At 32.2% G+C, this 13,175-nt stretch overlaps 1 protein-coding gene across 2 annotated transcripts in view; it reads left to right on the forward strand.

Moving 5' to 3' along the window:
* Positions 1 to 12,917, forward strand: part of HOOK3 (hook microtubule tethering protein 3) — a 111,116-nt gene extending 98,199 nt beyond the window's left edge. The window contains exons 22-23 of one of the 2 annotated variants that reach the window (XM_074209057.1): positions 2,402 to 2,489; positions 2,912 to 3,000. In XM_074209057.1, the coding sequence (XP_074065158.1) occupies positions 2,402 to 2,440 (39 nt within the window). In that variant the 3' untranslated portion in view covers positions 2,441 to 2,489; positions 2,912 to 3,000. Of the gene's footprint in view, positions 1 to 2,401; positions 2,490 to 2,911 lie in introns of both variants that reach the window. The other variant, XM_074209056.1, reaches the window with a different exon arrangement.
* Positions 12,918 to 13,175: the final 258 nt, after the last annotated feature.

Below are 13,175 nucleotides of genomic sequence, written 5' to 3' on the forward strand. Positions count from 1 at the left end.
TGTGAATAAATGAGAGGCTCTCATCCCCTAGATACATTTTATAAAGGGTAGCTTATGTATGGTGTTCTAGTGGAGACCAAGGTATAGGACTTGAGAGAAAGTAAATACTGTCAGTCTGGTACCCTTTTTATCAAGCCATTGTGTAGTTAGGCTAGTTTTCTGTGTAAATTGGGAAGAAGAGAACTCTATAATCTGCTCTGATTTCTGCTTCACTGGTCCATTTTGTAGCAGTGGCTATCACATTTGGGGATTAGAGTTGTAGCAATACTATAAAATCAGCCCATAATCCAAAGTTGTTCCATTGTTTTTGGCTGGGAAATTTTTCAGTATCAAATCATTGTTCAGAGATTCTTCTGGGAGAGGTACTTTACAATTGACATTCCCTAATGTAAATAGTTTTATCCACTTTGGAACAAAGTGCTAACCTGTAATTCTGGTTATCTGATAACGTTACCTTTGTGAATGGCTAGAGAACTGGAGGCTTACTGGGCCTGTCTTCCTTAATTCTACCTTTTCTTCCTTGTTTATTTTCCTTTGTTTTCCCTTGCACCTAATAACCATGACTCCACTAAAAGCCATTTTATTCTTCCCTTTTCCTATTAGAATTTCCAGTTAATGGCTATCACACCAATACTCCTATCCCCTGAGAATGAGTAATGAATTAAACCCACCAAAAATAGTTTCCTAAGGTAATTTCTTCTCCAAAGAGAAAAGGAACAGACAAGACATGTAAGAAAAGAGGAAAATAGTTTTCTGTTTGGCATCTTTTTAAATGCTTTCCATTTTTCTTGTGATGGTCAATTATTTCTTCTCCATTAGCTTTCTCTCTTTTCTTTCTTCCTGGTTTTAGCTTTTTATAATCTGACTAGTACAGCAGACTATTTTTTGTGATATAAATGTGATATTTACTGAACCAAGAGATTTAACCAAATGTCCTTTCAGAACCTAATCCGTGATTCTAGATCTTTAGAACTCACTACTTCCATTTTTGCAGTTATCATTGTTACCCATTTCCTTTTGGGAAATTCAAGTAAGCAACCCTTGTGGAATTATAATTGAATCTTTGCCACACATTCCTCAAAGAAATCTCATTACATTTGTTGTTGTGGTTGTTTCTGTCCTGCTTTTGATTTTTTGTCTCTAAGGAACTATTATTAGGAATCAGCTCAAGCTTTTAATCACATCTTTCTTCTTTGGCCTTTCCTAATACATTTTTGTTAACCTGAATTTAGAACCAGAAGTGCTGTTTTTCATCATCTGTGGTTTCAAAGTGTTGCACTGTAATCCCTCATAAGAATAATTTGATACTGTTCAGTTGGGAGATTTTTTAGGCATTGTTATACTTTGAAATCTGGTTTGTTATATTCTCAGATGTGATATTTTGGAGCAATCACTTTTAACTCTCCATAGCGGGTAAAGACAAGAATAAAAGTAGATTTACTCAGTTTGTGTCTATATTAGGTCTATATAAAAATCATCACAGAAGAAAGGCACCTAAATAATTCAATTCTTAGGACTTCATGGGTTGAAAAATTGAAGGTACTTCAGGTGATAATGGAGAATTGGGAAATAGAGGGAAGGAGAGACAATGAGCTTGGGTTTTCTTTTTTTCTCCTAGGCTTGGGAGAAGTATGGCTACTCATGAGCCCAATCCCATTAATGATTGGTACAGGAATTTTGACATGCTCTATTTCTGACCTAAGCTATTTTATCCTTCCTTTGCAGCCTGATGACCCTCTAGCTTCTGGGTCAGTCTTAGTGAACATTTCATCATCTTAGCCTGTTGCAACTTTAGAATTCCAGAGTTTAAATGATACACCAGCCTCAGTCTCCCCAGTATCAATGATTATGTACCACCACGAAAATTCTTTAATGACAATAAATGCCTAGGGAAAAAAAGAGTAATACAATTCTTCCCCCCTTTAACCACTCATACATACCATTTCTTGCACAAAGATCTCTTCTGGATTGGATCATTTATCCAAGGAAAATGGAATCCATTTTCAAATGAGCAGGTCTTTTCTGTAGTTGTTTGCGAATTATTGAAGGTCTCATTTGCCTTTCTTCAGACTTCCCATTTGTTTATTTCTTTATTTTTCCCTAACTTCTTTTTCCTTACCTCCTACTTAGTTGTATCCAGCCCTGATAGGAAAAGGAACATCAGCTATTATCACTGCCATTCACTTTCTTTTCTGCTCTGCTCACAGGCTTCTGCAATAGGTGTTTTTTCCCTCTGAAGTCAAAGGTGTCCTTTGAGATGGCTTCCTTTTGGTTTTGTTATGGGTTCAGTAGTTTGACTCCCCTTGAACTGAATATGGTCTTGATGATATGAACCCTTCTTCATTCCAAGCTAGTCTAGCCCTCTTCTCACTCCTTAAAGAAATACCTTTTAACTTCTCAGTTGGACCTTCTGGCATTGGGCTCTCAGGAACTTTCTTAATTTGTTTCAAAACACAAGCGTGCCAGAAGTGAACAGCAACAACTTGGCGGTATGTATGGTCCTGTATGTGTTCTCCCAGCTTCTCAAATACAAGCAATTGTATTTTCTTTTCTCATGATTTATGGACAATTGGAGCAAATCAACTGCTACTAATTGATTACATTTTCTTTTTCTTACAAAATCAGTATAAGGCTAATTCTGAGGTAATTACATGATTGATTATGGATGGAATTTCTGCCTTCATAATCTATTGCTTGTTCTTTGTAGACATAAAATTAAGCACTTTTTTCCAAAAGGAGGGTTTGCACTTAATTGTTAAACTAAAATATATTTGTGCGTTTTGAAATTTTAACTTTTAATGTCAAACATTTAGTATTTGTGATTCTGATGAGACAAAGAAGCAAATTTGCATGAAGAACTTTAACCCAACTGTGCACCATTAATTTTCATTAACATCTTTCCATTTTCTAGGGAATGACACTGCATAAAAAGGCAGCTGAAGATAGACTTGCTAGTACAGGTTCAGGGCAGTCGTTCCTGGCCAGGCAAAGGCAGGCGACAAGTGCAAGAAGGTCTTACCCTGGCCACGTCCAGCCAGCCACAGCCAGGTAGAGAAGCCTGGTCGCAACCTCCCTTCAGAGCAAGCTTCTGTTGCACGTGACAACATTTCAGGAAATTCAGCCAGCTTATTTTCTGTCTCTGTACTATGTTGATATTTACTGATTCTGCATTTCAGGCATTTTTTTTCTATATCTTTAATGAGTTAGTTTCTTTGGTTATTTCTTTTGGAGTCTTTTTTTTTCTTCCTTTTAACGTGCCAAAACTTTTGAGATATCCAATAAAAAGTGCTGTATATGACATTCTCTTTACTTGTATAAACATATCACCATTTGCCCAATGATGCAGGCTTTGTAATTACACTAAATTTTCTGTCAATAGTTAATGTAAAATTTCTATTTTTCATTGTTCCTATGTTACCATGCTTTATAAGAATGTCTTTGTTTAAAGGGAAATAATCTTTTTATGATATATTAATCAGTTTTAAATTGTTTTCTGAAAGCTCCTCAAATAACAGGTGTACTTTACTGCATAAAATGATTGAGAAATATACTTTTTGCAAAGACTTGAATATAAGCAGAGGTGCTAAAAATTCAAATCTTGTCTGAAGCACCTGACTGAACTTTTCTTCAGAGAAAAATGAATTTTTCCTTTGATTTGCAGAATTTCTTGTTCTCTTAAAACATTAAGCATTAATAGAAAAATGAAAGAACTTTGACAGCTGTCCAAAATTTTTTATTTTTAACACTTTCATTTATTTCCTGGTATATTGTTTACTGGCAGAAGTGAATGCTTTATTAGAAGCAAAATCAAGAAATGTGTTTTTATGATTATTGCATCATAACTTTAAGTGAAGGTTTTTATTTAACTCTTAATTGTAGAGTACCACAGTAACAGGTTCAAGCTCTAGCTATTTGGTTATTGTTGATATTGCTTGTTTCACCTAAAATCATCAGCTAAAATATTATTTTAATATATTTGCAAATAATCTTTTTAAGTAGTTTCATTGTTCCTGATCATTTATTACTTAATCTTTTATTTAGCACCTTACAACAGGTGACTGACTATGTTTATATTTCACTTTGTTTTCATCATTGTAAAGTCTTGTATCATTTGTGCATATGAAATGACAACTCATTTTTTTAGGCTAAAAATTTTTCTTAGTACCTTCTGAGTCTACTAGACTGGAAGTTTGTTGCAGAATATCCTCCTTTTATGGTTTGCCTCAAAGTGCTTACATTCATGTCAAACAGATCATAAGTCATAATTACCTACATAAGGAATGATTGTAAATTAAGTGTTGACTGAAAAGCACTTTGAATAAGTATATGAGGTGCTATAAAAATGCTAAATGTCATTCATCTGGTCTGGTCTTCTATGTTGAATTGTTTTAAGTTCAGTACTTTGTGTAATTGCCTTATCCCGATTTTTTTTTCTTGTAGGGTGGCCATTTTTAAAGAGCACAATGTATGTAAAATTGGAGGTGATTTTTAAATGTCTCCTAATATAATAGCTTCTTTTAAAAGAAGCTATTCCTTATCCATGAATTGATCGTGTTTGGTAACTGCTTAAATATGTTAAATTCAAGTAAGTATCTTTATATACCCAATTTACATAGAAGTAGAAACATTAGTTCAGTAAACATTTATTAATTATGTACAAAAATTTATGCTTATTTTGAATTTAATATAAAATACTAAATTTGAACTTCCAAATACAACCTCCTATTGAACTAATTAATAAAGTTTGTAGAATACTCATTATTTTATTATCAAGATTGAAATTTAATTCAGACTCACAAACTAAAATTTTGATTTCAGAAGTTTACTTTTTGATGTACAACACACAGGCAAATATTAAACAATAAATAAAAAATCCTTTTAAATTTCAAATATGAGGAACAAGTAGGTATTAGAATTATAGAAAAAATGAAAAAGAAGCTCTGATTTTGTTATTGAGCTTGTAACATTTCCTTTGCAAATTTAAAAGGAAAGCAAGTTTCTTTCTTTAGAATGCAAAATAATTGATGCTGCTCACAGCACCTTTTCTACCAATAGTCCTTCCAGCATCTGTATTGACAATTAGATCACACATCAGCATGAGAGGAGCTTCGCAATACTTCCTGGAGGTCCATAGATTCAGACTACTTAAGTTAAAATGCATAGTATTTTTATTGGAGTAGGATTTGACAGGTTCTTTTTAGTTGCAACTTACTCTTGTATCTTAACACAGATTTATAAATTGAAACTACATTTGAAGACAGGTCTTATTAAGTCTAGTTAAGAGAAGTGAAAGATTGATAGTTTTGAATAGTAGGATTAGATTTCAATTGTAGTTTGCTATTGTCTTTATACAACCTTTGTCAGTCACAAGGACACATTGCTAAACTAGATTAGGAAGATGCCAAATTTCTAACAGGAGGAAATGTTTCTGATGTTTTCTTGATTGCTTTTGCATGCGCTTGTCTTTTTGTTTACATTTGTAATGGGGGCCTTCTTTTGAATTATTTCCATTTGGGATGTTGTGTCTTGATACACAGAAGAAATTGTAAAAATTCTATTTTTTCATAACCTTTATAAAAAGCAGGATCTAAATATGCTACATAATAAGTTTGACTAAGGGCCAAGAGTTGGCATTTTCAATTTTTCATTCTCTCCACTTTCTTGTTCTTAACTGCAAGTATAGTGAGAACATCTCACTACATAAAATAATAACATGACTAATGACATAATGTCTCGGGATTGGGACTTTTTAGCGAAGTACAGGAAACTTTGAAGACTGGAATCGCTGTGTATGTTTATAAATGCAATCACATGTGAGTTTTTTCCTTCTTTCATAAATTTCTTGTATGTATTGTCTTCCTAAAGTTATAAAACGTTTCTAATTATGGCAGGGGTAGGGATCCTTTTTCTGTCAAGGGCCATTTGATTATCACATCATTGGAGTGCTATATGTATCCAAACATTTAATTTAATCATCTCTAAAAAGCTCTTAGATTGTTTGAATTTCGAGTCCTGTCAGTGGTTGCCTGATGGTTGTCTTGGCAATGCCAGACCAATAGGCTCATGGACTGGAGGTTCCCTGCCCCTGGATTATGAGTGGATAAAAAACACAGTATTATTCTGTTTGATTGGGGTGAGCAGTTAATACAAGTAAGTGGAATTTATTAAAAACAAGTATCCATTTTTATGTAAAGGACTGTTTTCACTGTGAGGAGAGGAATAAAAAGAAAAATAACAAAAGGTTAAAGCATAGCATTTGAATGCCTTTGAACTATCTCTGTGCCTAGAGAATTTTGTCATTGCCATTCAGTTATCCAAGGTCTAGATTCAAAAATTTATTGGGGACTCTGTAACATCTCCTCATACCCTCCACTTCAGAAATGGATTATTTCTTATTCCCCTAGGGGCCTAGGATATTGATTGATATCTTTTTTTTTAACTTCATTTGAGCGTAAGACATGTTCTATTGATGAATTCCTTCATTTTTTTTTTTAAATGGCCTTTTGGTTAAATCCCAGTAATCTGTTAAGATTAGGTGTTATCTTGAAAAGCTATTGAGGGAATAGAAAGAATTTAAACATTTAACCCTTTCAAGATAACAGTTCATTAGTTGAGTCCATGGAAAAGAAAAATAGAATTTAGTTGTTGACTGGTCTTGTTACCTATATTACAACTATATTCTGGGCCATAGTCTTCTCATTGGTTCTAAGGTCTCTTCCAGTTTTAAATTTATGATCCTGTTGTTTAGATAATATGTATCTAATAATCTTTGGAATATGAAACCTCCTCTGGAATAGAAATCTTATTTTTCAGATATACAAATTCTAGTCCTCAGGAACATAATATTTTTTCCTTTCTCATGTTCAATTCCTATGTTTGAAGTTTATCTGAAACAGTCAAAAACCAGTTACTAGAAATGAATAAACTAGTTTTGCAGCTATATAGAGAATATATTTGTTAGAAAACTGAAAGTGTTTTAGAAAAAAAACCAAATTTTCCAGGCTTTGGAACATTTGCATTATAAGAGGATCTTTCTTTAGAGACTGCCATTATAGAGATGAAGCAATATACTTGTTAAAATTAAAAACAGCTTGACATAAATTTAAGAGACTGTATTAAACTAAAGAAAAAAGAAAAAGTAAAACACTTAGCAGAGTTTTGTGTTCTTTCTATGTTTTTCTTCATGAAAATATTAGCAAGCTAATTTAAAGTTGAGAGAAGAAATAAAATTTACCATAAGACAGTATGTAGTTTCTGGGCTTTTCCAACCAATCAATCTGATTACCTACTCAGTCTTCAGTTTGTCAAAATGACAACTTATTTTATATTGTTTTCACTTTCTATTATATATGAAATTGGGATTTTGAGTCATTTTTTTATAATTATAGTGATTAAACTTTTACATCATAGAGTTGTTTGGAGAAAAAATATTCTAAATGTGACTTTTAATTTTTGACTTTCTATAAAGCATCTAAATAATACTTGATATTCCTTTTATTGGAAATTTTCATCCAATATCAAAGGTAAAATATTCTTTGAAGGAGGAAAAAAATAATCTTTGGCCTCTTCTGTTTTGTAACAATGCCTTTTGAACTTATATAATACCACAGAAATACTCTAGCAAGACAGAGTAAAAGTGACTTTTTCCCTTTTTTTTTTAAATTATAGTATGGTGCAAATATGATGGCTTCAGTTTTTTGGATTTTTTTTTAAATGACTACATATGTCCTGGGAAATTATGTAATTGTTATTGAAAGCTCTTTTCCTCTCTTCTAGAATCTTTTATTCATCAAGTGTTTATGTATTGTTACCTTGGAGAGGAATACTTTTTAAATTATTGCATAACACTGTCTTGAAATAAGGAATTACTGGTTTTCTTCTTACAAGAAGATAAAAGCATAGTTCACTTCTCCAGGAAGTGGAGGCCAAGCCGGACTTGGCAAATTGTCTGAATTCTGGAAATACTAAGAGCCAGAAATCCTACCTAATATCAGTAGTCAGGTAAAATTTCAGGCCACCTTTCTATATCTATAACTGGGAGAACATGACATTGAGAACAAAATATAGTTGAGAAGAATTTGTTTGGATAAAGAATAAGTAATGTCCAATAACAAAGACGAATAAGATTTAGATGAATTATGCTGTTTAGACACCTTCCCAAAGATATTTCTATGAAGACTTGTGCTTCTGTTGCACATGGGAACTAGCTCTGTTAACATTTTCATGCACTCTTTCTATCATTGTTATTACTCAAAGAAACAAATATTTAATCTTGTTAATAAACCTTTTAGACAGAAGCATTATTTATGAATTTTCAAATTGTTTGTTTCTGTTTATGTTGACCAAAGATGGTACATATATAGTTAATCATATGTCTTTTGGTGAGCAATTAGAAGGCATATTCTCTATCATTTTTGGATTGATAATATTCTTATGATATAATTTATAAAACCTTCCTTAGTTTATTATAGTCTCTGGTATGATCAAAATAATTTGATTGAAAAGCATGACCAAATTGTGTCTCAAGTTTCCTTAAAAAAAAACTACTCCTCTGTACTTGCCACTTCCTACTTTCAGTTTTCAAAAGGACTTCCAGAGAACTATAGGTTTCCACAGGGTAACAACTTTAGGAGCACCTTAAAAAGTCCCTTTCCCAGCAGTGCACTAGGTGCTTGACTTCTGAGGATTAAAATGAATGAGCCTCTGGTCTGTGCCTATTTAATAAAAGATTAAAACTAGTCAGGTAATTGCACCATGGTGAGAAAAGATTGTCTTATCATAGCAGTGGAAACAGATAAAAGACAAAAGGAAAGGCAAATAGTTTTTTTAACCTATTTCTTTAAATCAGTAATGGTCTTTCTGAGTTCTAAAAATTGATGATGACTGTTAATGGCCTAAGATTAGGAAAGCCACTAATATAAATGCAAAGGGAGTATATTTCTCATGTGCTCTGACATGCTGTATATACACTCTCAGTGTGTAATTAGTATGGGCACTCATAATAGTACAGGTGAGTGTGTCTTTAATGTTTTACCGACTGCTACTAATAATCATTTATGTATTATTTATACTTCAACACTCAATGCACTTTACACATACATCATTAATTTCTCCCATTTCTTCCTATCTTTTCCAAGAGCATGATCTAGAGGGATGGCCTGAAGAAATGTGCATTTTGTATCTTCCTAAATTGGTGAATTTCTAAGCTTAGAACCAAAACATATTTCTTTTCGACCCTATTAGTTCTAAGAGCGATGAACTGACTTTTTTATAGAGTACATCAATTTAGTAAAAGTATTTAATTAAGTCTTTTTTCAACTTTGGGATGCTATAATCACATAGCTCAGTCATCCACTTCTTTTCCAGCTTTTATATAGTTAGATCATCAAGTTTTACATTTGCCAATCTACATTATTCACTTTGAGAGGAATCCTTCTTGGATCCAGGTCTTGCATAGTAAAACAAATCATAGGCTGAACCCTAGAACTATTTTTTATGCTTCCTGGAATTTAAGATATATTCCTTTAAACACTCTCCCCAATTCTCCATTTAAAAAAATTATAATAGTCTCTTTTCTTCCTAAATTCATAGTTTTTTCCTCCACTGAGAAAATGTACTTATCAAGAGTTAAACTCAATCTCCATTAAGTTGATGATTTTTTAGAATTTTCTCTACAAGGAGGCTTTCTACTTTGTCTTCTTTACAAAATGAAAAAAGCTCACTTTGTCTAGAATAGAATTCTGTGTCATCACAACTACAAATACAAGAAGGGAAGCAAAGTTTGAAGAGTTATACTCCTTTTAGGGTATACTTATCCTGAAAGTCTCAAAGTGTAAAGCTATTGATAGTGAACTTGGCTACTGTGTTAATGTTTTCCTTGCCAAAGTTTTCAGCTCAGTCTCTTTTGGGAGTTTTGTGTTCCCTGTTCTCTCCCCCCCCCCCCCCCAATCACTTTTCCATTTTTAAATCAGGAATCAATAAGAAAGTAAGTCACATTAAAATCAAATCACTGGAGATTATGTGCTCCATAAAGCATTGCTCTTTCTAGTAACTGCAAAAGAGTAAGTCAGTTTACCAAAAGCATAATAGACAATACTTTTTTGTGCTTAATTTTTCCTTAAAGATGTGAGTACTACTTGTTCTACTGTCTACATACAGTGTTGCTTCTTCTACCACGATACATAAATAAATCTGAGCAGATAGAAGAGAGGTAGATAATGGGGTAAAAGGAAGCCTATACTTTTTTGCCTTCAATAGTATTGCTATTTTATAACTCTGAAATAGATAATCACTCATTAGCCCCTTCAGAAAAAGGAATTCAAACTGTTTTGGTATCAGCATCACTGATCATGAGTCTAGGAATTGCTCAGAAAATTCAATGAATGAACAAAAATTTAAATTTTTTTAAAGACTAATGAGGCCCAAATAGTATTTTTGCTTCAAAATCCCTTCTTTGTGTAGTTGTTAATGTAGCATATTGTTGAATTAGTTGGCATGCAATTGTACTCCATTTTTGGTGTTCAGAGAACCACTAGAGAAATGTCTTATCCCAGAAGGAATGAGGGGTGACCAACTTATTTTAGGCCTCTTAGAATATTTTGTACTTTAGTTTAGAGGAGCTGTTTCTCCTATCATTCCTGAAACTCATGCTTAGCCCTTTAAATCACAAGAAGAAGCTCACACCTTTTAAAATCATTTTTAATATGGTTGAGGTTTTTTTAATCATGTGATCTATACTGAAAGTTAATTTTTTTTTAGCACTTTATCATCAAAGTAGAGCTCCATCCATTACATAAATATTGTGAACTGTTTTCATTTTTAATAGTGGTTAAATGTTAATTCTTTTTTATTTCTGGGATATGAATATATAGGTTTGATTTATTCACCAAGGGCTCTTGAGTACATAATCTATTTTGAAGTTTGTCTTTAAAACATCACACTATACTTTGTGTAATACATTATAGCATAATGAAACATGCTACCTTTTTTCATTTTTCTTCTTCAACTGAATTAGTATCCCTTCAGTTGTCTTCAGTTTTCAAATTATCTAATATTCCTCACCTCTAAATATAGTGAGATCCAAGCAAACTCTTAATGTTTTTATTGGTAGTTTTTGTCTTTGTGATCTAACTTGAATTATTAACATTAAACATATCATTGACTTTTATGTATGAAGCAAATATTAACTCAGTCATTGGGATAATGTATCTTTTAATGTTTTTGAAATAATATGGATCCTGTTACTGAGGCACTTTGTATATTCATAAAGATCTATGCTCATCTGATGTTAAGCATGTTTGATAAAGTTATGTGGATTACTAATGATTTTTTCCATGAATTTAGTTCTGTTACTGCAAATAGTCCTATTTAGTTGTCTTCATGTTTGTCTTTTTTTTTTTTTTTTTTTTGCAAGGCAAACTGGGTTAAGTGGCTTGCCCAAGGCCACACAGCTCAGTAATTATTAAGTGTCTGAGACCGGATTTGAACCCAGGTACTCCTGACTCCAGGGCCGGTGCTTTATCCACTACGCCACCTAGCCGCCCCTGTCTTTTTCTTTTCAAAGAAAACAAATTAGATAAGCAATTTTTTCTTATAACTCCATATAAATCAAATCAAAACAGATTATCATGAAACTTTTAGAATTGAATATTAATGAATAGAGTTCTTAGTAATTCTTTTCTTTGGTAATCCAATTCAATGTCATCTTTTATTGGAAAACTTATTTTTAATTAAGGAAAAGTTTCAGTTTGCTTAAAAGAAATAAATCAGCATAAATACAAAAAATTATAACATGCACAGTTTTGTGCATTTGATTTGTGCTTTGATTATTATGGTGGTATGTTTTCCTTAAGTCTTTTATTTCATGTTCAAATGCACTAAAATATTCCATTTTCTGTTAAGATGTCACATTTGCCAGTACAAAAGCACCACAATTCTTTGTACTATCAGGGGAGATTAATTTTCAAAAAGACCTTTTAGTATTTTTAATATTTCAGCATCTATCAGATATTTGCACCATTTCAGATTTTTATTTGGGACATGTAATATTAAAATTCAAATGTGAACTAATAATTTGCCTTAATCTACTTTTTGCCTTTGGGTTGGGGGGGGGAATAACGAATAGTTTAAAAAAATGAGTTAGAAAAAGGCCTTTTTTTCCTTTAATTTTTGCCATTTAGTGCTTAAAGCTTTTCAGATTATCTGAAAAATGACAGTATGTTAGATTTGGAATTGTATTTTACTTACAATTCCAGTTCTACTATAGCCTTATATTTATGTCTTAAATGTTGTAGAATCTTATGTGGATTTTGTTTATTTGTAGTCTGACAGTTTATATCCACCCTGCATTTTGTCACTTTCTAAATGGAAGTTGCTGGATATATTGCTCTCATTTCCTGCTGGAAATCAAACTTAAAATGCTAGGATTCATTCACAATTGAAAGTGATCGCTGTCATGATACAGGGCTCTTCTTGACTATAGAGTTACCTGTATGTAATTGAGCCTAAGCATTTTTCCAACATGCTAATTCATTGTGTGCTGAGTATGGTTGAATTTGCCATTTTTATTTTCTGAGCAGGAACTTGTTTGGAAGTCTTCACTAAAAACTTAACTAACATACTATACCACTCCCCTTGCCCCAAAACTGTCCAGAAATCTATCAGAAAATGGATTTGTAATATGTTGAAATATTGCTTTTTGTCTTCATTTTAGTCTTATAACTGCCAAATTGTTACGGTATTATTAAGGATATGTCTGTTTATATGTATGCATATAAAATATATGTATATGTATATGAAAACTAAAACAAGATTTGGTCAAACTATATTTTCCCATTGAATACATTAATGTTTTCAAGGCTGCAAAAAGTGTACAGTTGTGAAACAAGTTGTAAATAAAGACTTGTATAAAAATTCAACTTTTTTTAATGTGTTTGTGGTTAAATTGTTAAGATGCAAGATGATTTTTTAAAAGACATCATATTGTAAGTATCCGTTTTATATAGTTTAAATATATTTACATAGTACTTTAAAGATTTACAAAACAACTCCCAAAAATCTTTTTTACTGAATGAAGGATGTAATTTTAAGTAAGTCCTCTCCTTTTAATAGAAGAGAAAAATCATACTCAAGATACTGAATGTCAGTGCCTTCTCCAAGTCCAGTGTTATATATTG

Source organism: Macrotis lagotis, chromosome 1, assembly GCF_037893015.1.
Source record: "Macrotis lagotis isolate mMagLag1 chromosome 1, bilby.v1.9.chrom.fasta, whole genome shotgun sequence".
In the NCBI taxonomy this organism is placed as follows: Eukaryota; Metazoa; Chordata; class Mammalia; order Peramelemorphia; family Peramelidae; genus Macrotis; species Macrotis lagotis.